Source organism: Hemicordylus capensis, chromosome 3 (assembly GCF_027244095.1).
Source record: "Hemicordylus capensis ecotype Gifberg chromosome 3, rHemCap1.1.pri, whole genome shotgun sequence".
NCBI classification, from domain to species: Eukaryota; Metazoa; Chordata; class Lepidosauria; order Squamata; family Cordylidae; genus Hemicordylus; species Hemicordylus capensis.
Window position 1 is genome coordinate 199,277,429 of NC_069659.1, and position 24,769 is coordinate 199,302,197.

The 24,769-nt window shown below is 43.0% G+C and overlaps 1 protein-coding gene across 2 annotated transcripts in view; it reads left to right on the forward strand.

Moving 5' to 3' along the window:
* ADK (adenosine kinase) overlaps window positions 1-24,769 on the forward strand; it is a 410,809-nt gene that overhangs the window by 321,623 nt on the left and 64,417 nt on the right. For both annotated transcript variants that reach the window (XM_053311472.1, XM_053311473.1), the window contains exons 8-9: window positions 6,842-6,877; window positions 18,218-18,332. In XM_053311472.1, coding sequence (XP_053167447.1) covers window positions 6,842-6,877; window positions 18,218-18,332 — 151 coding nt within the window. The remainder of the gene's footprint in view (window positions 1-6,841; window positions 6,878-18,217; window positions 18,333-24,769) is intronic.

Genomic DNA, 24,769 nt, shown 5'->3' on the forward strand with positions numbered 1-24,769 from the left:
CTTCTCTTAGCTACAGAACTTTATTTTGACTCACACAAATAGAGCTGAAGGGATCGTAAATCGTGTCGGGTCAGCTGTGCCAACAGATTTACAACATTTGCACACCTTTATATTCTTTGGTGTCTAATAACTTTTCCTCATAATGAATCCTTATGAGGATTCATTATACGCCTTTGTTTCTTCTGTTCATTTTGACTATCACTGGACAGGGCCAACTGTCAACTGCCATGTGCCAACTACACCAACACACACACACACACACACACACACACACACACACTGGGGTACTCAATTTATTTTTTAGGTATTTTGTAGTGTTTAGATTCTTTTTTGTCTTCATTACACGCATTCATTTCTTCTGTTCATTTTGACCCCACTGCTTTGCAGGTGGGGGTGGGGAATTAGTGGCATCCCATGTTCCAACCACTCCCCAACCCACAAGCTGCAGGGTACTCAGTTTACATTTTAGGAATTTTTGAGGTGTTTAGACTCTTTGGTGTGTAATGAATCCTCATAGGGATTCATTATAGAAAAGGTTATTAGACACCAAAGAGCCTAAACACTTGGGGGGGAAATCCTAGAACAAACTGAGTAGTACCCCACTGCCTTGCGGGTGGGAGGGGGATGTATTTGGCACATTGCAGTTGAGAGTTGGCACTGTCATGGGAGGAGAGCTGGTCTTGTGGTAGCAAGCATGATTTGTCCCCTTAGCTAAGCAGGGTCCACCCTGGTTACAAATGAATGGGAGACTAGAAGTGTGAGCACTATAAGATATTCCCCTCAGGGGATGGAGCCACTCTGTGGGAAGAGCATCAGAAGATTCCAAGTTCCCTCCCTGGCATCTCTAAGATAGGAGTGAGAGACATCTCTGCCTGCTACCTTGGAGAAGCCGCTGACAGTTGGTGAAACAATACTGAGCTAGATAAACCAATGGTCTGACTCAGTATATGGCAGTTTCCTATGTTCCAGTGTCCAAAAGAAAGTCAAAATGAATAGAAAAAATGAAGGTGTGTAATGAATCCTCATAAGGATTCATTGAGGGAAAGTTATTATACACCGAAGAATCCAAACACTTGAAAAATAGTGGCACATTTTGCTCCATAACTCTAATTCTACAAGGGCTAGCGCTTAGCTTTTAAAAAATTAAATAAAAGCTGGTAATATGGGGAAATTAATAGGAGGGATCTGAATCTTGAATCGATTCAAATCGAATAAGGCACAATTTGATTTGGATCCAAATCTAGCCAATGGACCACATCGGTGATTTGTTTTGTCTCCAAATCACCCGAATCAGTTAGATTCAGGTACAAATCGATTTGTGCCCAAAATAATCTGCACATCCCTAATGGATTCTTGGAGTGCCAGCATTGCAGCAAGATGCCCATTGCCATCATAGCACTTCTTCAGGACCCATCTGACACTTGCAAGCTTTGAGAGGACTGCCTCTTCCCACATTCTTTTCAAAACTTGCAAGAAGCATGGGGAAAGAAGAGGAGGTTGCTGGAAACTTCCCTCTTCCCTACTCATGTTACTTTCAAAACTTTCAGGGGCTGGTTTCAAAAGGGGGCTAGCATCCCAGGGGCATGGGGCAAGACAAACATTTGGCACTTTGCCTCAGGCACCACAATGCCTTGGGCCATCCCCACCCTCTGCCTGTTGTGCAGTAGCAACCAATACAGCTCTTCCAGTATCCTGGAGAAGGCACTAGCCTTGACACATGAACATTTGGAGCTAGACAGAAGTCTAACCCAGGCTAGTGTGCTGGTGGGTCTCATGGGCAGAGCCTCAGTTGAGCAGTGCACCCCCCCCCCACCGGGTCAGGTTCTACCCTAGGGGCAGATCTCAAGGATACTCAGTGGAGAGACAAGGATACATCCACGGATGAGGAGTCCCAGCCTGAAGACTACATAATAACCAACCCAGTATCATTTGAGACAGAAGGGCCTCAGGTAAGACCTCAGGCTAAGACCTTATCTTACCTCTGCCACCAGGAACCCCCTCTTGAAGGCTCCTCAGAGGATGTGTCTGAGTCCTCCACCGGAGGCCCCAGGTCCCTCAGACCCCACAAGGAGCATTGCCCCTGAGGACCTGGCTTCTCCCAGCAGCTCTGTGGAGCCCCAGAGGATGAAATCTCCCATGAGTCAAACCCCACTCCCCGACTCCCCAGAGAATCTCCTCCAGGTCCTTACTCCCACAGGTGCCACCACCAGGATCACCACAGCAGTGCCCACCTTGCTGCCAGATGCCTGCCTTCAGAAGGGTCTCCTTGAGAGGAGGAGTAAAACAGCACAGAAGGATTATTTGAGAGTAAGGCTTGTGTTTGCAGCCAACAGCCACGATATGGCGTGGCTCTGCACAAGCCTATTTAAGTCACTTCCCAACAATGAAGCCTTGCTGGAGACAACAGTCCAATCTGAATTTGGCTACATACCTGCTGCAGTCCACACCAGCCTAGCCCTGCATGCTGCGGAGCCCCTTTCCTTTCTTTTTCCAAGCCTTCCACAGAACCTGTGGAACCCAAACCAGTGTTCTGACTGATGCCTTGCCCTGTGGAACACCCAAGCCACTGCTGCTGCCTGGGCCTTGAATTTTGCTTTTCGGCTCCTGGTGAGTCCCTGCCTTCTCCATGTACCCCTGTAGACAACCCCCTCCTCCATGCACACAATTGCAGCAATGGCCAGCACATGCATGGAAGTCTGTCTGGGAATCGGGGGAAGCTTTCTACTATGCCCTGCCCTGCCAGGGGAAGGGGAAAAACCTCAGCAAGTCGCAATGTGATTGGTCGAGTGAGGGTCGGAGGCAGGGCAGCCCCATTCGTGCCAGTACAAGCTGGTGACCATAGAGCTGTGCAGAGCAGCATGTTCTCAGCCCCCCGCCCCGGCAGCTGCATCCCTCACAACATTGCAGGCAGCTACTGAAACATCAGGATGGTGTGGGAATTAAACACATGATCACCAAACCCAGGCTCCAGTAACCATTCTGCACACTAACTTGGGTTAAGACTGGTTTTTTTAATGCCTACCTCCCCGCCCCCCCCCATTGCCGCAGCTCCACTGCTAGGTGATCAAAAAGGCACCTTTTGAAAGTGGTGATTCTTTTTATTGAGCAGGGGGCGATCAACTGGCCCTATCTGATCCCAGCACAATATCCCTCCAGGGGCTGTTGCTGGTGTCTATCTTATGTTTCTCTTTGGATTGTGAGCCTTTGGGGACAGGGAACCATCTTTTTTATTATTATTATTGCTCTGTGTAAACTGCTTTGGGAACTTTTGTTGAAAAGTGTTATATAAATATTCGTAGTAGTATCAGAGTTATCAGCCTTTGGCTAGCCTGGGTTTGGAAGCTTGTTCCCTGTCTACACAACGAGTTAACCCAGGTTAGTCCACCACTAACCTGAGTTAGTGTTGTTGTGTGTCGAGGCTCACTGTGTAGGATGTTTCACACGCTCAGTGGTAAGTCAGGGAAAGGGAAGGTTGCAGTTTGTTTAGGCTGAGAACCCTTAAAGGACAGGGAACCATTTTATTTTTCTGTGTACACAATTCTGAGAACAGTTTTGCTGAAAATAAGTATATAAATACTTTTATTATAATATGTTCACCCTAGTATTATGTAGCACACTAAAGACATTGGGGTAACCAGGGGCATATCTATAACTTATCAAGCATGTGCTCTGCATGTGGGTGGCCACCAAGTAAGGCCAGAGTAAGGAGCCATCACACTCACCCACCACTGGCCACTGCACCCCTTGTCTACCCACCTGTGGACTCCACGGTCACCACCAACTTTGCTTCCCTTTGTTGGCTGCAACGCAGTGCAGTGATGTCACTGCCCTGGTGCCTGTTTTCTCTGGAATGGGCTAGTACTGGGGTGATGCTTTCATACTGTATCATGGCCAGCAAAGGAAGGCAAACCAGTGGCAGTGGGCCACGGAGCCTGGCAGAGGGTAGCAGATGCCTGTGGTGGATAAGCTGTGGGGGGCCATTAAAAAAAAATCTAGCCACAGGCTACTGCCAACATCATTACTCCACTAGGTGTATCCTCCTGCTGATATAGAGCACCAGAGTTTCTTATTTGATCACGGCAGCCAAGATCATCTTCACATGTCATGTTTTTAACACCTGGCTTTGCCTTGTGTAATATTTGAAACAACCCTAAAGCAGTACCAGAGGACACTGAAGTCCAATTTGCAAACAAAGAATGGAAAGTACTTTTACTAGAATGACTTGCCCTCTGCAGATGTAAGAGTATATTGTATCCAAGTTTAATGGCTGAATAATAGCTTAACACAGATGTTAACATCTTGTTGCACCAAAACTTTTAAAGGCAACTCCCCTTGGGATAGATTTTTAACTTCCTATTTCAGTTGTGTGACTAAAAACTGAGGTTATAAATGTCATCTGGCTCAGATACATGGTATTTAGTTTGTGTCTGTATTTTTGTGTGCACGTATGGCTCCCATTACTACTACTTTTTTCTATCCTCATTTTGCATTGTCTGTGTTCACCTAAGCCTTTCTGGATTTTATTGTCGTTCATTGTAAGTGCATTACTTTATAGTAGAGGCTTGCAGCCCCACCCCCTGCCCCTGTGGGCTTGGGCTTTGTTAATTGCATGCTGCTGTAAGAATACACTGCATGATACCTTTGAACCTTACACTTTGCCTTGACAGCTGGGCTAGCAAATGCCACTGACAACGGGATGTACCAAAAAAAAAATCTTTTGTAAGTAAATTGTCAGTGTGGCTAACCTTGCTGGCACTTAATTGTTAAGACTGCAATTCAGTTTTTCTGTCAACCTCAGCTCAAGCTAACCTGGTCAGCCTTCTGCTTCTCCCGTGATCAGCCTGAGGAAGTGTGCTTTTCCAGCTTATCAGGTTTTATTAACTTCAGCTTCCTGCCACCATAATTGCTTGTTCCTACTTCAGATTTCTAGAATATTTTTTTCTCCAATGCCCTAGAAAAGCATGGACAATAAATGCCTCGTTAAATTATATAAAAAATAATAATGATTGGATCCAAGCCGAAGAATGAACATATGCACCAAGGGTACAATCCACCAAAAAATGTTCCTGTTCGAGCCTCACTTAAATTTTACAGCTCCCATTAGCGGGTTTTGCACAGGAGAATTTTCAAGTGAATTGTGCCCTTAGTTTAGTCCTCAGCTTAGATTCAATAATTGTTCTTATATTAATAATAATTCTCTGCAAGATCGAATGAGAACAAATAAACTAAATGCATAGATGATGTTGAGATCTGCCAAAAATATTAGAAAAGGTTGTATCCTAAGAACCAGCTGTTTGTGGAAGAAATTAAATTTCTACTAGGATGGATTCCCCCTTTCTCTCTGCAGCCCTCCAGTCACTGATTTCCCCTCTTCCCTTTGCAGCCCCTGAAAATTAGCTCCTGAGGGCTGGGGGAACTTCAGGAGCAAATTCTAGGTGGGCACAGGGGACTGCAGAGGGTAGGGGGGAAGTCCTCTCCCCACCCCCTTGTGTAAGCAGAACTTCTGTGAATGGAAGAAGTTCGTGATTAATTGGGGGAATAATGATGATACTTAAAAGAATATGTAAAAACTTTATAAATGAAGCTTTAGCATATATAAATGCTTAATATGTTTTGTAAGTGTTCTCTATGTTATCTTTTAAGTGATGTGTCAACTGCAATGATTTTTTCATATTAAAATGCATTAGGAAATTGCTACTGTTCTTCTCTGATCTGTGCTTCTGTTTAAAAACTATTGGAGCTGTTAATGTTTCATTCACGTAATAAATATGTATGTTCTGATGTTCCAGTTTTGCTTATGCTACCTGAGGAAAGAAAAAGAGTTGAATTGGCTAAAATTGTGATTAAGGTTCAGAATATTTTAAGGGATTCTCCTAATTCTGCCACTACAGCTATATACTGTATGGCTATTATTTTTATTTATATATATATATATATATATATATATATATATATATATATATATATATATATAAATAAAATAGCCATACATGTATGTATGTATGTATGTATGTCTTTGAGTCTGTCCAGAAGCAAGAACAGCCAAGTACGGTTTTTAAAGCCTTCAGTATTCTTATCTGTGGACCAAACTTTAGCTCTTACCTTCTTAAGGAGCAGAAGGTTCTTAGCTCTTCCCCTCATCCTCAGTATTATTACAATAAAATTTAATCATGATTGTTGATTATGAATACATTCTACAGTTGCTCTTAGAATCAAACACTATGGTCAAGTAAATAGACCTTTGAGGAGACTTGGGTTCAAATTCTTGTTTGAGGCTGAAACGGCATGTTGTGCATGTATCTCTTTTCCCCACCTTTCCCCTGCAATTTTAAACATCTCCCCCCGCCCCGCGTCTCCTCCAGCAGTGGGGTCAGGGAAACTGATAAACTGATTATGGCACAAGTGGCCCTGAATCTTATGAAGAAGAGGCATAGAACTAGATGTGTGGTGCTGTTTTCAGTGACAGCACCATGTTGAGCATAACAAAGATTTCCATCCACACTGCTGTGGCCTTTGGGAAATGGTGTGGGAATGATTAATAGTGATAAGTCCTGTGGTTAACCATACCTTTTTCTGTTAAAGGCCATTAGTCCAAAGTAACTTTGCCAGTGGGGAGGAAAACATACATTTTACTTCCTTCATGTGTGAAGTATGTTGACACTTGGTTGCTATCTTGTCAGAGAAAGAAGCAGTCTTTTTGGCACAAGTAACTATACAACTGCATGTAGGCATATTGAGATAATGATGTAAAAGGAGACTGCCTGAATGAGCTTCCAAATGTGTTATTTCTTTATTATCTAGCACTTTATAATTAACTGTTCCTTTTTTATTATTATTTCAGGAAGCTGCCACTTTTGCTAGAGAGCAAGGCTTTGAGGTGAGTTAACCTACGTTGCACGCTAAACAGATTCTAAAGGGTTTTTTTCTTGCTGATAATGAAGTTCTTTTGGACAGTGATTGATGTGCTATTATACTCTCCAAGCCTCGCAGCGGTTGCCATGGAAACTTGGCAGTCGTCATGGTTTCTTTGTTCTGCCAGCTCAGTGTTATGACGCACTCTGCTAGGTCTGCACCCAACATCGCCTACAGATGTTATTTATTGAATTTTGAAAAGCCTCTTGGGAAGCTGAGAGGTTGGGCACGGCTTCAAGCTGCCTCTGCAGATATCAGACCTGTCAGTTTGTTCAGTTAAAAAGCAACCTCATTAGCTGAATTACACTCCATAAGGATCCGCTCCTAAAGCAGTGGCGAAGCAAGACTAAATACTGAAATATAACACCATTTTAAATAACTTAAACTCTGCCACATGCGGATTATCATTATGCAAATGAATTTTAGTAAGGTTGTATGTGGAATTGTTAAGAGCTGATTAACGTAAACCCTGCCTTTTACACGCTACCTCTTTTGGAGGAGTGGGCTGTGCTTTTGTTAACACACACAAATGGTGTTTTCCATCTGGGCTTGCATAAATGTGCAATCTCCTAACAAACACACACAGTCTCAGTCTTTTGTTTAGCCTGTTAACTCCATCACTTTTTAAAGAGCTTCTAATCCAGTCCTGATTCTAGCATTTTGATCTATGAATATCTGGGCTTCTGAAGAGTGAGCAATGTGCTAAATTCAAATAAAGATGGGGAAGCTACCAGTTACAAGACATCATCCCTCTATCCAAATATATACTAAACATTATAGTGTGTCAACCAATGCATTTGTTGTTAAGTGATCCTTGTGGCCCAGTATATACAAAGAGTCTTTCTGTTCTTTTGCATCTGGCTTCACCCCTTCTCAAGTGTTCTGTTCACTGTGCAAATACATTGGGAAAGCTGACGGTCAGGCTGTTCAGTTCCCATTTGCATTAATCAGACCCACACAGCTAGGAGACTTTCATTTGGATCCAGTCAAGTACAAAGGGGGAGGGAGGGATGCACATCTGTTGTGTCCATCCCTTTTCCCCCTCCACAGTTTAGATGGCTTCAAGATAACTCACAAGTGCATACATCTTTGTCATCAGCATGCAAGTGCTGAAACTATATGTTGTTCCATTTCATATTGGGTACCATAATCTCTGTGAGTTTTTATAGAGACCAAGATTGAAAAAGTAATTTCCATAATTAAATAAAGTAATGTTTTAATTTGTATCATATCCATTATCATAAAAATATTTCTTCAGATAGTTATTTAGATTTTCCACATTTAACCTAGAACAATTTATTTGAAATACATAATATACCAAAACACGAAAGAAGGGAAGTGGTATCTAAATCTTTGTTAAAAATTAACATTTTATTGAGCTTTTCATTATATTACAATGAACAGTATGCGACCGCCCCATCATCCCTTACCAATTTCTATGTGGCTTTCACTTAACCTATCTAATATAAATCTATTAATAATCATAAGTCAATGATCATCTAAAAACTAAAAAGTGTTGACACTTACTATCATGCAGGAATGTTTTCAAAAGAGAGTGACTCACCCTTTCCACATTCTGCCCACCCCAACTTGCTCCTCTTGCTTGACTCCATCAAATAGCCCAAATAACACATGACATAGAAAGGAAAGTGAGTGGGGGGAGGTTGACATAGCTTCATATAGTTGACCTTATATGTCAGTTTGCTTGGGGGAAGTCCATTGCAAATGAACAACTCTAGAAGAGATGCATTAAGTGGGCTCCAGGAAGTTGTATTTCTGTATCTATGGCAGAGTAACCAAATGCCTTAAAGTAGGCCAGGATCTAGTATGTTATAAACAAGATTTTTGGTAGCATGAAACACAATTGTAAGTTGAGTGAGGAGGTGTTGATGATAGTCAGAACTGTCTTCTCTTGAGCAATATTAGTCTGGCAAAGTTATGGTGAGGAGAGAGAGAGAAAACATTGTGAGTGCTTCAGCAGCTTCACTCACTCTGTCCTTTACATGGCTGGATATCTTTCGGTTCTATGAATATCAGATCTCATTTTCAGTTTTCTCCTGTGATAATGGTCACTAGGAGAGCTTGATTCTCTGTTTCTCAGCTTTTAAGATTTGATCTTTTCACATTAGCTGAATTGCCATTGTGAGGCAACCAATAGATAAAGATAAGTGGGTGACAGGCATGCTGAACAGGGTGGATTGATAGAGGACTGTAAATCAATTTCCATAGTTCCTGCTTCAAGCCTTTCCAGGTACTTCAGGAGGAGTTAAGCCTACCCCCAGCAGTCACCCGATTTGGTCCTAATCCTCTAGATGTCTCTTAATATGGTGGAGATGCTGATTGATTGATTGATTGATTGATGAAATGCCGTCAAGTCGGTGTTGACTCCTAGTGACTACATAGATAGATTCTCTCCAGGATGATATGTCTTCAATCTGCTTTGCTGCTGGTCATCCTCTTCAACTTTTCCCAGCATTATGGACTTCTCAAGGGATCTGGGTTTTCACATAATGTGTCCGAAGTATGATAGTTTGAGCCTGGTCATTTGTGCCTTGAATGAAAATTCTGGATTGATTTGTTCTATGATCCATTTGTTTGTTTGTTTTGGCTGTCCATGGTATCCTCAAAAGTCTACTCCAGCACCAAAGTTCAAAAGTATCAATACTTTTTCTATCTTGCTTCTTCAGATTCCAACTTTCGCATCCTTAGAATGTCATGGGGAAAACCATTGTCCGAACGAGTCTAATCTTTGTAGGTACAGACACATCACAGCATCTAAATATCCTTTCCAAGGCCTTCATTGCAACCCTACCAAGTGCTAGTCTGTGGCATATTTCTTGACTGCTGGATCATTTACGGTTGATGGTTGATCCTAAAAGGCAGAAGCTATCCACCACTTCAGTGTTTTCATTATCAGTTCTGAGGCTGGTTGCTGTGCTAATTGTCTTTAGTTTAGTCTTCTTTACATTTAGTCGTCATCCCATTTTTTCATTGTGCACCTTGACTTTCATTACTAGAGCTTGTTCAGCTGTCAGAGTAGTGTCAGAGTGTAGCGCAGATTATTGGTGTTTCTTCCTCTACCAGTGCTATACTCTGGATGGTTGGCCCATGTTTTGCTATTTAAGCTTCCTTCAAACAGAAAGCACTTCCACACTTAGAATCTGCTGGATGAAGTAGAGTGAGGAACCATTCTTTCTTCGACGTAGTCTCTGACTTTTACACTAATGGGCTATGTGCCTGCGTAGAGACCTCTCAGAATCTAACAAGCTCAGTTTTCCTGCTCTGGGCGGGAACCCTGCCCCCAGCTGCTATATGCAGCTGCGTCACTCCTCATCCCCTCAGTCTTTCTTTGTCTGTGCTTCAGTAAACATTGTGGAGTCTGCAGCTTGTCAACGAATAGGATCTAACTATCCCCTTGTTGTTTTTCTCCCCGCTTCTCTTATTTCTTTTCATTTATTTCTTGATTTTGATGTAGTAGCAGTTTTTCCTTAGCGTTTTGTTTTTTCAGAAAATTTTCCCTCCTTGGAGCTCCGATCCCAGCTGGGATGGAGCGTGGTGGCCAGCCAGCCTTCGGCGTTTATGCTGTGCACGACAAACTTTAAGAAATGTATCCACTCCGGATCAAAGATCCCTTCCCCCAATACTCCTACCGAGTGTCTCTTGTGCTTGGGGGAATCCCACATTGTCAAGACCTGTCTTCATTGTCAGAAGTTCATGAAGCAAGCTCGCAAAAATAGGGCTTCTTGCCTGCTCGCAGCCCTGTGGGATCTGGCTCTCCGTTCATTGGCAGCCTTATTGCTGAAGCAGTCTGTAAAAATGGCTTCATTGGCACAATCGGAGCGTGCAGTGTCTGCTCCTGTGGAGACTAAAAACCCGGTACCAGCTTCAACATCCTCTACCGCTCAGCCTTTGTTGGCTTCGAGTGAGCCGGTCTGCTCAGAAGACCTCTCTCAGCATGTGGTGCCTGTGGTACCGAAGTCCTCCTTGAATCCCTCGGGATCGGTACCGAAGCTGAAGAAGAAAAAGCTGAAGTTGCATCATGACTTGCCAGCGGGTCAACATCTCCCTCCTATACCCAAGAAGAAAAAGATAGAGGAGGTTCCTGCATCAGAGGCCCCTGTGGCCAAGAAGATTAAAATGGTCTCGGATCGTCCCGTACAGAAGTCATCGGTGTCGGCACAGCCTAGCTCACCTGTGGCTGTGGAGTTGTTGGACTTGGCCCACAATCAGACTAGGTAGAGTAGAGAACTTTCAGTGGCAACAAATGAACCGGGGTATGCTTCATTGGAGGAGGAGGCCTATTCTCCAACCAAGCCCGCAGAAGACGTATCGTGGCTGCTTAGGCATTGGTCGCCGCCTCAAAGGCACCAGGAGTGTATCTCTCTTAGGGACTGTGATGCCCGTTGCGAATCAGAAGATCCTTCCTCAGCTTACAGGCAGGATTGGTCCTGGGACCTCCGTGATCGGTCATATCTGAATCGATACCGGGTGGCTGAATATTGCTCTTCAAGTGGCATTGAGCCTTCTTATGGTGCGTGGCGCCGGGACTCTGGATTGTGCGATAGATACCAAGTGGACTATCAGTCTGACTACTCGGACTATATGCGACGCCGCTGTGGGTCTCATTACTCGGATGGCCCCACATACGGGAAACCCAAATTGATGAGGGGTTTGTGTGAACCTCATTCACACTCGGAAGGGGGGCCGCATTACCGCTCACCGCAGTGATCCCCAAGGGATTGAAACGAGCATCTTGGACTTCCCCCTTCGGTTCCAGTGATACAACAGACTATCGTGCCTGTCCCAGTTCTGCAGACTGGACTCTCGGCTACAATACCGGACAACCTAGATAGCAAACTGGGCTCCCCTTTGGATTCAACGCCTGTGGCACAAGACCCTTTGGCTCCCCCAGAGCCCAAATATGAGAGCGATGCTAGCTCCCAGGACTTTGAAGTTATTTCCCAGGGCTCATCTCCGCTCGACATACAGTAAGACTCAAAGCCTGTCTCCCCATTGGAGGACTTGAAACTATACTCCGCTTATGTGACCTGAATGGCCTCAGCCTAGGAGTAAGCCTCGGTACCCAGCAAAAGGGAGAACTGGACCCATTGTTTAGCCTCATTGATTCGGAGGCTAAGGTACCTACCACTTTGCCCCTGAACCCAGCGTTGTTGAGAGTCATGCGGGGTCACTGGAAGAAGCTGGCAACGCTTTCTCAGCCTAACAGGCGTCTAGAGAATTTTTACAGGGTGCAACTACAAGATGATACGACTTTTTTGAAAAACCATCCCACCCTGAATTCGATTGTCATGGTGGCATCCTTGCAAAAGACAAGAGGTCACAGCCAGTCAGCACCAAGTGACAAAGAGGGCAGAAAATTGGATTCTTTGGGGAGAAGGCTTCATTCAGCCTCGGCCCCCCACTTGAGGGTGGCCAATTATCAGACTTATAACACTTGATATAACCACTTTTTGTGGGAGAAGGTGGGTCCTTTCCTGGATCTCCTCCCACAGGACAAGAGGGATTTGGCAAAAGCCTTTTTCCATGAGGCCATTCAGGTGGTGAAACAAGAACTTTATTCGGCCCAACATTCAGTGGAATGTGCAGCTAAAATGATGGCCACTTCCGTGGCACTCAGACGATGCGCTTGGCTGTATTTGTCTGGACTGCACTATGAGGCCCGTGCTAGGGTCAAGGATCTGCCCTTTGAGGGCTCTAGCCTCATTTCTGAGCAGATGGATGACACGCTCAAGAAAGTTCAGAAATTGAGGGGCACAGCACGCTCCATGTTGTATGCTTCGTTGGTTGCCTAACCACAGAAGACTGCCAAGTGGTCGCCTTATCACCAGCAGAAGGCCCCTTCCCAGCAACTGTTGCCTTCAAAACAGTCCTTTTGGGGCAACAAGTCCCAGTCAAGATACAAGGCGGGCATCCAGCCCAGTAAGGCACCTTTTCAGACGCAGCGCCCAAATACCTTCCAAAAGAAGCAGTGACTCGGGGCGCTTCAGGACTCACCTGGCCCCATTCTCAGCGAGCTGGGACAAAGTGACTGCGGACCAGTGGGTCCTTACAATCATACGATTGGGCTATGCCCTGGAATTTTGCGGGACTCAGTCAGTATCTGGAATTGTGGGGATTCCATGCACCCTGGAGCTGGACCAGGAGATTGCTGCTCTCCTGTTAAAGGATGCGATCGAGAAAGTCACCAATCCCAACAGCCCTGGGTTCTATTCCCAGTACTTTCTTGTACCAAAACCAGACGGCAGCCAGCGTCCTATACTAGATCTCAGGGCCCTGAACAAACATTTGGTCTACAAAGGTTCCAAATACTGTCAGTACCGACCATTATGACCATCCTGGAAAAGAACATGTGAGTGGTTTCCCTGGACTTAAAAGATGCTTATTACCATGTCTCGAAATGTTCTCAACATCGACGTTTCCTGAGGTTTCAGATCGGAGGGGGGATCTCCTATCAGTTCAAGGCCTTGCCGTTTGGCCTCATGACGGCGCTGCGGGTTTCTGCCGTATCTAGACAATTGGCTCATTCTGGCGTGTACGAGACGAGCCATCTTGGACGTGTTTGAGATCATCGTAGATACTCTGCAGGATCTGGGGTTCCCAATAAACTTCAAAAAAATCCCAGTTGGAACCGACCTGCCAGATACAGTACATTGGACTGATATGCTATACGACCTTGGAAAAGGTCTTCCTGCCAGATGGCCGCATAAAAGCTCTCCAGAAGCTGGTGGCCACTTTCTTAGCCAGAGGCCCCCAGACTATGTGCTCAGTGCAGTGCCTGTTGGGTCACATGGCAGCTACTGCATGTGTGCTGCCTCAGGTGCGTCTTCAGATGCACATCATTCAGATATGGTTTTTGGACATGTTCAATCCCCCTTGGGATCTGGGCCATCTAGAGCACATGCCCCACCCACCCCCCGATGGGTACGGGTGATGGCAGAGTTGTGGACAGAGTTTTGGCACCTGAGTGTTGATGCTCCCTTTCAGGCCCCTCAAGCCCATTGGATGGTCACAACAGATGCCTCGGAGCTTGGTTGGGGTGCACACCTGGAAGGGTTTCACCTGAGTGGACATTGGTCCCCCAAGGAAAGGGATACATCAATTATCTGGAGCTGTTGGCCATTTTCAATGCTCTCAAAGGCTTCCTACCCATGATTGGGGGGTCACACAGTGACTATACAGACAATACTGTGGCAAAGGCCTACGTCAATCGACAGGGCAGCATGTCCTCCAGGAGCCTACTGTTTCTGTCTCTGGACCTTTGGCATTGGTGTGTGGCACATGTTGTGTCGCCTCAGGCGATTCACATACAAAGTTCCCTGAATGTCCAGGCAGACACTCTAAGCAGAATGACAGTGGTCTCCCACGAGTGGGCATTGCACCAAGATGTTCTCGGAGGATGAGGGTTCTCTAGGCAATGCCTTAGTCCAGTCTTGTACTGGCCCTCTGCTGTATGTATTTCCCCCATTTCCCCTCATTCTGAGGGTCCTGCGCAAACTGAGGGTGGATCAGGCCAGGCCAATCCTGATAGCCCCGTGGTGGCCCAGGAGGCATTGGTTTTCGGCCCTGAGGCGCTTGGTGGTGGATTGGAAATGCCTGCCTGCCCTACTGGACCTGCTGTCGCAGGAGAAGGGACGGGTGTTACACCCAGATGTTCAGTCCCTCCATCTGATGGCATGGAAGGTCCTGCCGACTTCCCGCTGAAACTTCAGGAAGTTTTGGTTGCTTCCAGGAAGCGGTCCACACGGAAGTCCTATGATCACCAGTGGATTTGTTTCTGTTCATTCGCTGCCCTGCATGGGTTTGATGCATTTAATCCATCTGTGCAAGATATATGCAATTATCTGTTGTCCCTTAAGTAGTCTGATTTAAAGCTCTAATCTTTTAAGCTGCATTTGGCTGCCATTGTGGTGCTCTCCCCCCTGACTGGGCTTCATGGTTTAAAGATCCAGTGGTGAAATGTTTTCAGAAGGGTTTGAGACATATGTTCCCAGACGATCCTCTCATGCCACCAGCCTGGTACCTATCAGTGGTATTGGCTGGTCTGCTGAGACCACCATTTGAGCCTCTGGCTGCAATTGATTCCCGTCTTCTGACCTGGTTGCCTTTTTGGTGGCCATTACCTCCACTAGGAGGGTAAGTGAATTGAAGGCCGTGAGGGTTGACTAACCGTACCTTCAGTTCCATAAGGACAAGGTCGTACTCAGGCTGGATGCCCAGTTCCTGCCCAAAGTGGTGTCCATGTTTCATCATTCGTCCCCATTCACTTTGCCCGTGTTTTTCCCAAATACTCCTTCGGATGTGGAGAGAAGGTTACATCACTTGGATGTTTGAAGGGCGTTATCCTTCTACGTTCAGAGGTCTGCTGAATGGATAAAATCTCCTACCTTGTTTGTTTTGTACGATGGGCCCTGTAAAGGTCTCCATGTGTTGGCCCGATCCATGTCTAGGTGGATAGTTTCCACAATTGAGCTTTATTATCGATTGGCTCATAAGCAGTTGCCTGCAACAGTTAAGGCGCACTCTGTTAGGTCTGTGACGGCCTCTGTGTCCTTTGATCGTGCGGCCCTGTTGGACGCTGTATGCCAGGCAGCTACCTGGGCTTCACCCCATTCATTTATCCATCATTATGCAATTGTTGCCAGGGCATGGAATGATGCTGTATTTGGCAGGAGTTTCCTGCAGTCCATTTTTGGTTGATGTATCTGTTCTGAAATAATATACTCCTGGCAGACTACATATTGTTTCTGGCTTCCATCCTCCTTGGGTGCTAGTTTGTTATGCATCCATTAGTGTAAAAGACAGAGACCACGTCGAAGAACAACAGGTTACTCACCTGTAACTTTGGTTTTTCTAGTGGTCATCAGTACTTTTACCCTCCCATCCTCCCCGTGTGGTTCACTGAAGCTGGACTCTTTGACTGAGAGGATGAGGAGTGACGCAGCTGCATATAGCAGCTGGGGGCAGGATTCTCACCCATAGCAGGAGAATTGAGCTTTTTAGATTCTGCCGAGTTCTCTGCGCAGGCACATAGCCCATTAGTGTAAAAGTACAGATGACCACTAGAAGAACCAAAGTTACAGGTGAGTAACCTGCTGATTTTAATTTCCATGTTGTGCTTTAAAACTTTGGACATCCCTGTTTTAAATTCACACTGCCTGATGACATGCATTTGCCAGTGTCTACTAACCACCTTTATATTAACCTTTCTATTAGAACTTTCTTATACTTCCTTGCACAGTTTCTGCTGAACATCCTAAATCTGCCACATTTGATCACAGTGTATTAGCAAAGTGCACAGTGATTGCCATCTTATCTGATATTGCCCATTTTGTTTGGCAGCAAGTGACGCATCAAATCTGCCAGCAGTGATGTATAATGTTTGATAAGTAACCACTGAAGGTTTTTCTATGGTACCTAAAGAATTCTGTGCCATTTATTTTGGAAGACGTGTTATATGTAACTCAGAAGTAGATTAAATAAAAGATATTGCCACAGATGTTTATATTATATAAAGTAATTCTGAAATGCCTGTTGGAACTGTTTAGTACCTCTTAACTGACTACGGCTTGAATTAGACATTATGGGAGCTATGATGTGACTGCCACCGAAGGAGCAGCTCTGCATTCTCTAGTAACTTTTAGCAAAACAAAATGCATGATATAAAATTATTGCATTCTGAGCTTCCCCACCTCCAAAAGGGGCAGCCAGTGAAGCTGAATAGGTGAGAGTCAGGGAATTGGTTCACATTATAACTTCGAAACGAAACGAAACAAATCATAGTGTAAGAGTTCATTCTGTCCTGTAGTCAAGTTAATTTATAATCTTATATAGCTCTATATCTAAAAGTCGTGTTAGCTCAGTGTTTTGGCTTTCTTACTATTCAGGTAAAGAAGAATATTGAAACAGATACATGTAACAATATTTAAGGATTTCAAAATAATGCACTGAGGGCCAGATCACGTGTGATGAGAGAGATCATGGTTTGAGTCCTGAAGAACCACCTGCTCCTAAAGGTTGCTAGAAATTATGGCAATAGTAATTGTATCTGGTCTTTTTCTATTTCTAGTTTATTGAGCCCACCTTAGTAAGAAAAGGAAACAATTTTTCAATAAAGACATTCTTGTACCTGGGGTTTGTTGATGACCTCTCCTCTCTGTATCCCACACACAAAGTTATTATTAGCCACATTGGGAGGGACAAATGCAATTTCAAAATTTTCTTTTTCTTTTTGAAGCTTTTAATTTTCCAACTTTCAGGTTCAGAAAGCTTCTAATAAGGAGTCTAAATTCACTAGCATTTGTGGCAAAAAAATAATTATACTGAAAGGAAGTATTTGTTCATTTTTGTCTGTTTTCTACATCTATGGAGGTGCTGTGTGCTGAGTCCTAACTTGGTCTCATACCTTGTACTGTCTAAAATGAAGATGTTGGGCATCACTTGGCCTTTTGGCTGATTAAGGCTTCACGAGGGAAAGGGCTAAACTACTTTTGCTAATGTGAAGAACATTTCCCTGTCCAGGAGCACTTGAGTGCAGATTGGGCTCTCCAGGGTGCTCCCTTTCCTCCCTCCCCCCACCATGAAGATGACTACAGACTCTGAACTTAAAGAGACTCATAACCACCCGTCATCTTTCTTGTCCCATAAGCTCTCTAAAAGCCTTTGTAGTCATAAAAGGGAATATTCTTTTGTAGATCAGCAGCTAAGAAAGAGAAGAAAGGTGATTTCACTGTGGAGAGAAATGAACAGTTAGAATTAATGCTATGGAATGGGGTGGAACAAGGGGTGCAACACTTGCAAGATGCCAAATTATTTACAGTAATAATTAACTTTAAGTTAGATTGTTGTGAATAGTTACTGAAGGATCTTGTAATTATAAAATATTGTAGGTAACACAATTGCAGATAAAATTCATTGTTTATAACAGCAAAGTGATGGACATTTGGAAAAGCAGGTGAAGTAGTGTCTCCTATTTCACTGACTGCCATAGGTGTTGAAATATGCTTTGCTGAGTCACAGAAAAGAGATTTTCTTAGCAGATCTTTACAAGAATAATTTTGAAAAGCATATGTGGAACACTGCTGTTATACTTCAGATATATTTACAGTTAGCTTTTCCCCATTGTAAGTAATCTTTCAATCCTAAAGGAGAGCTGAGTAAAAACAGAAATCTACTTTTATATATAACTACAAAGAAATTTTCTTATAATCTAACTAACAAAGTTATGATCTCATGTTTGTTGTCCTTTGTGCTGCTTACAAGAATTCTTTTTCTCTTCTGTTACCAGACTGAGGACATTAAAGAGATAGCCCGGAAGGCACAAGCTCTGCCAAAAGCGAATCTTAAAAGACAGCGAATTGTTGTGTTCACCCAAGGGAAGGATGACACTGTAATGGCCACAGGTACATCAGTGTTAAAGTGTTCTATGCAATAGATGAGAGGTACTGGTTGGGTCCCAGCAGGACTATTGTGCTGAATGCTTGTCGCTGCATTTCAAAAAGTAAAAAGGATGCAAACAAATGAAAAGGCAACAAAGGTTATTAAGAATTTGGAACACAAAATGCATGAGAAGGCTCTCCTGTACATTTTCAGTTGGGAAAAATGGTGGTGGACAGGCACAGCAGTTCCCAAATACCAAAAATGTTGTTACAAAGAAGCACCAGAACAGGAAGAGGGTTCAAAATGCAACAAAACAGATTTAAGTCAAAAGGCTTCCTTTTCCAGAGGTTTTTAGAGACTGAATGTGAGCTATGGCTTAAATTTAGAAGAATCTGCTGTTGTCGAATAGACCCAGTAACCCAGAAATGTCATGATAACTGTGGTTACATGATTAGTTACAATAAAAGTGAAGGTCATTTATGCAAATTGTAATATGCATATATAAAATATTTTTGGATTCAAAAGTGTGGCTTTCCCCAGGTTTTTTTGTTCCATCAGTCACAATTCAGTGACTCTTAAGATCCACATATGGATACATCTTACATGTACTCAGCTGATAGAAGATTGCCAACAATTATACATAACAAATGTGTTTTACAGCCAAGTAAAATAAGTGTTATAGGTTGCTTCTTATGTGCAGATTTAAAATACTGATTTATTTAGTTTGTATTTTGATTTTTTTATTTGAGTTTTGCTTAATTATCTTTGCCACAGAAAAGAGCACACTATTGAAGAGCTTCTGAAATACAGTAGTCTAATGTGTTAAAGGGGCAATATACAACAATATATTGTGAAGTAAATTTTCAGTTGCCTTTTTTGAAAGCAGAAAAATGCACTTTCAGTTTTATCCACGATAGCATTTTTGTCCTCTGAGGAACAGGTGAAAAACGTTGGTCCATGAAGATGAAATTATTATCCAATTTAAGCATTGAAATTATGACTGTGTGCCTTTTGACATACCTTGATTTTGTACATATTTACTAAAATGTACTTTAGCTTGCTACCCTGTGCAGAGTGGGGTCGGGGAGGAGCTTTTATCATTAACTTCTGTAGAAGGAAATCTACTTGTGGCTCAGTTCTGTATTGCCTCCTCCATGAACCTGGGCTTCATCCATATCAATGAGTTGGGGAAAGGCAGTACTGTTCTCTTTGCATGAATGGTAAACTTGGTCATCAAAACTTCCATTGAATTATAATCAGAACCACTCTTAAGTCCTGGGTATTTGATCTTCTTTCCCCATGCTCTTCAGGTGTCAAATACACACTGGCCAGTTTTGATGATCTTAGCTCTCCCTAAATTTATGCAGTTGAGGGGTCTTGGATGTTCCTGCAATATTGGGCTAAAGCACCTAACTGGGAGGCAAATTTGGCCAAAGTCTGTCCTGAGATGGCTATTCACCATTCGCAATGGTTAACAAAGGAGACAGAAATTGCAGGGTCAAGGAACCAGGCAAATGCTTCCAGAGAGTCAAGGGAACAGACAGGGGCAAAGCAGGGAACAGAGCCTGTGGCATGCTTGTGGAAGTGCTTTGTTGCATAGACAATCTACTAATATATTGGCTAGGGATATTTATGTAAGGGCAGAAAGGTTAGAGACCAATCTAATAATAATAACAACAACAACAACAACAACAACAGTGGGGAAAGGTAGTGGTAATAGGTGGAGCACAGCAAAGGACCCATAAAACTATTAGGACCCAAGGAAAGCATGTGGCTTTCCACAAAGATTCAGTGGCTTGAGCAGTGGCCATTTCAAGAAGGTTTGCAGTGTTGATGATGGTGACACCTACAGAGCTATCTAGTGGTCAAGCATAAGCCAAGACTCTGTTATAGTAAGACCTGAAGAAGCTCATAAACCTGCCCATATTCATCAATTTCTACTTATCCAAGGTTTATCTGAATCCTGATTATTACCTAGTTTCTTGCCTCTGTTACATTTGCTTTGCAGGATACCCTTCCTCTCATTTTCCAACAGTAACTTCTGACTTTCTCATCCAGCTGCCCCCTCATCCTGCTTTATTATGAGTACCTTCTCGTGTCTCCCAGTTTACTTCAAGCCCTGATTCCTATCTCATCACTCCAGTATGTGATCATACCTAATCAATTCCAACTACAATTTATTTTAAGGACTAATTTTCTATTACTGATTCCCTGACCTTGATTCCAAATGTGCTTGCTATTCACACTACTTACTACTACTGTGGCGTGGCATCCACTGAAATCATTAGTTTGTTAGACTTTGTTCAGGTTATGTAGGTGATACAGGGCTTTTCTAGTCAACTAATTAATTTGTGTCTTTTAATCAGTGTGTCATCTTAAGTGGCGCAGTGGGGAAATGCTTAACTAACAAGCAGAAGGTTGCCGGTTTGAATCCCTGCTGCTACTGCAGCAGCGATATAGGGAGATGCTGAAAGGCATCATTGTGCGGGAAGAGGCAGTGGTAAACCCTTCCTGTATTCTGCCACAGAAAACCACAGGGTTCTGTGGGCACTAGGAGTTTAAATCGACTTGATGGCACACTTTATCTTTTTACCTTCATCAGTGTATAATAGACCCTTTATTTCTGATTCTGTGGAATTACCCACACAGAGTGCTTTGTTTTGCTGTCACGGGAGATCATATATCATTCCTTTTTGCAAAATCTATCATTTTGAGGACTTGCCTTTGTCTTAAGTCAGCTTTTAAAAACATGGAGTGAGACTTGTCTTCCTGCTTAAATGGATCTGTGGCTATTTCTTCTGAGAAGACCTTTCAAGGAACAATCATCACTGCTTTGTATGGCTGGCTGAACCAAAGTAATATTAGCTAGCATTTGTACACATACCTTAGTAGCTTCTTCCACTGTATATTTGATTCATTCTTCAAGCTGGAGTTGATTACATTAATCCATGGATATTCTTTTTTGTAATTAGGAGCTTATTTGAGGACTGACATCTTCTAATCTGTGCTGTTTGTTCCTTATGAAAATTAAGTTAAATTAGAAAATGTACTTCTTATTTTTTAAATATGCCTGATAAATTCAAGATGGATAGAGAAGTGTATGCCACAGTGTCAAGCAAACATGATAAATGTTAAGTCGGTTTTGAGCCCAGGGATAAGCTGTTCAGCACACAAGCATAGCTGAATCTCTTTGCCGTGTTGCTATTCGTGGCAGCCAAATAAATGTCAATAATAAAAGAGAATTAAAGATTTTCATTTCCCAGAGGCAGTCCCTCTAATGCAGCTTGATCTTCCATTTCATTTGTAATTCGTTCTTGTGTCAGAACACAGCCATTCGCCAGGCTATGTGTGACATGAAGTCGTTTAATAATGATTAAGAACATAAAAATGCATGGCCTGTGGGGCAATTCTCAAAAGATATACCAATTTGTTATTGTTTCCCCCACACACCCTCACCACCCTTCTCTTCTTGAATATGAATCAGTTCCCCCTTGCCCTGCCACATGCACAATTTGCATTAATAAAATTGTTAATAAGAGGTAAGGTGTTTCTCAATGTAGCCTATAGTAACACCATAGAATGGCATTATAGGCAGTGCTGATATGCTCTTCCCTACACTAATGAAGGCTCCTGCTTTGAACCCGCCAAGGGAGCCCCCCCCCGCAACTGTTTAATAGCATCCTCTTTGAAAACATAGTCTAGTTTTTGTCCTAGAACTCTTAGCAGACCACTGGGGCAACTTCACAAAGGTGAACTGCCACTGCAGGTTGTTCAGTGTCTTTTTCGAGCCAGTTAAGTAACTTAATGTCTGGTGTTGGCAGGCAATGGATCTGGTGAAGGGGAACAATTACTTGTACTCAATAGATATAACTCTCTGACCTTGCCAGATTCTGAAAGAGAAACTGTTTCCCAGAGCAGTTTCTCCAACAGCTAGAATGCCTATACACAGGTGAAGCAACAAGTAGTGATCTCAAAAATGTAGTATTTCCTGAGAATTTGAAACAACAGTGGATAATTGGTTGCTACTGATGCTGTGCTGATTCGGCTAGTCTAACTGGACCAGTAGAGATTAGAACCAGAGTTGGCACAGATTCTTGTCTGGTTTGGAAGAGGGAGACATCCCAATTCAGTGCTCCCTGTTTGCAAAAGCACTACAATTGAGGGGATGGGATATGGATGAATGGTGAGGAGAGTAGATACGAGGAGTTTCCCTGATGCCTTGCACTAAGGATTGCTTTGCCTCTACTATCCATCACCTTTTGGAGAAAGAGCAAGATCTGTATTGCCAGAATCAAGTCACTTGTAGGTAATCTTACAAAACACTTGGTGGAGTAGGCTGCTGGAGTTGGTGGTTGAGCCAAATGCATTGGACCTCTGAGTACTTGAAATGGTTACTCTCTCCAACAAGGGTTTTTGCACACTGGAAGCCTCAGTCAATCAATCAATCTCTTTATTTCGGTCAAATTGGAAGCCTAAATGTCTCAAGGCAGCTCTTTTACAGTTCCCTTCCCTTCATTTTGGAAATATAAGTTGCCTCTGAAATATTTTGTTGCATTTGAACCCAAGTTCAGAGAAATCATGTATATTTTCCGACCACCAGAGGATCTGAGGAGAAGCAGTCACAATGCCATTCTGTGGATTATATAGTAAGTCTTTGCTAAGAATCCAGGGGTGCTGATGAGCTCTTTGGCATGCAAGTACTCTTTCAGAGGTCAGTAGATTGATTTTGAGAGATGACTACATTCATAGGCATAGCTTGCTCTTGAAAACTTTTCTTTAAAACAGGGAAGCATTTATCATGGTTGACATTACTGACATGTTATATATTTTTTTCTGTTCAAGAAAGCTTTCCATAAACACTATACTTGAGACTTATCCCAGAAAACCAAACCTTGTTTTAATTTCTCTGTCATAGGATTTGATATCTAACCTTCAGCAAAGGCATATTCATCCTGAATAAACTGTAACATTTTTGTTCAGAAAATGTGATTGTTAGAATGTGTGTTCAAATGAATTGTGAGGTTCTACTTAAATGCTTATCCTTTTTAGTAAAACAAAAAATATCTCCCAACAAAATGACAGTTTTCTGATATTTTGCCTTTCTTTTCCTTCATTAATTCAATTTGTAAGTATTAAGATTAATACAATCTTCCCCAAACACCCTACCCTAATTTTAATGATCTTTTTCATCAATTTTTTTTTAAAGATCAGAAACCATTAAAGGAATGTGATTAGCATAGGAACTCATCAAGGAAGAGGTGACAGTAGTTAAATATTTCCAAGTATATCAGAAAAGAAAGAGAACCATTATTTATTGGTGTGGTGGACAGAGAATGAGGCTATTGCCGGCCTAGAAACAGGGGATCTATGTTCAAAACCCCACACTGCCATGAAATCATTGCTTGGTCTAGAGCAGTAGTCTGTAAACTTAGCTACACTAAAGATCAGTGTTCTGTTCTGCTTTCTTGTTTGCAGACACCCACACTGTTTTATCTTACAGTGAACAAACACATGGAAAGATGCTTGAAAAGCTTTTGAAATGAAACTCCCAAGTTAATGTTGCCCTCTCTAATGATCCAACAAAGCCATATGCCTAGAGTAAACCTGATTTTTCAACAATAGCTAAAGTTGAGGTTTCTTGGCAGAATCATTGCAGGATGAATGAATGAATGAATGAATGAATAGCCATGGTAGTCTTTGCCCATTACTTGTGCAGCTCAATACCTTGTAATAGATGGTGGGCTAATTTTGCTATAGGAGATAAGTTCACCTCCCTCCTTTTTTTGGTAAGTCTATCTAGATGTGCACTTCTAAACATGAACCACTCATTCAGGAGCCAAGTACACATCCTCAAAAGCCTGGCTTTTTTTCAAAATTCCAGGGAACTCATATCAGTGCAGCATGAAGGACAGCCTTGTTGCCATTTGCGTCTTGCTGATTGCCACTTAATTAAAAAGAGCAGGGGTAGCGGGGAGAGAGTGAGCATGGGGTGGATTTGGCTAGCCACAGTTCTGAAGGAGTTGTACTGCCAAAATCAGTATTTCATCTCAAGCCTTCCTCTCCTTGTATATTCTCCATGTCCACTGAAAATGTCACCACCTACTTGGCTAACAAGGACTTGGCTTTATCTTTGACTCCTTTCTCTCTCATTTGCTCCCTATATTTAGTCCATCACCAAGTAATGACACTTCTCACTTTACTGTTTTGTGAAAATAATAGCCCTTCTTTTCTGCCTTCTCAGCAAAAACTGGTCCACACACTTTGGTTATGCCTTGCCCAAGTATTACAACTTTCTCCTATTTGGTCTTCCATTCAGCCCTCTCATCTCCCTCAAGAATTATGCCCCCCAAATCATTCACCTCTCTCTTTGCTCTGGCCATGTGATGACCTTTCTTTTAATCCCTAGTGTATCTTTCTGTCCACTTCCAGATCCAACACATATTCTTTGTTCTTACTTCAA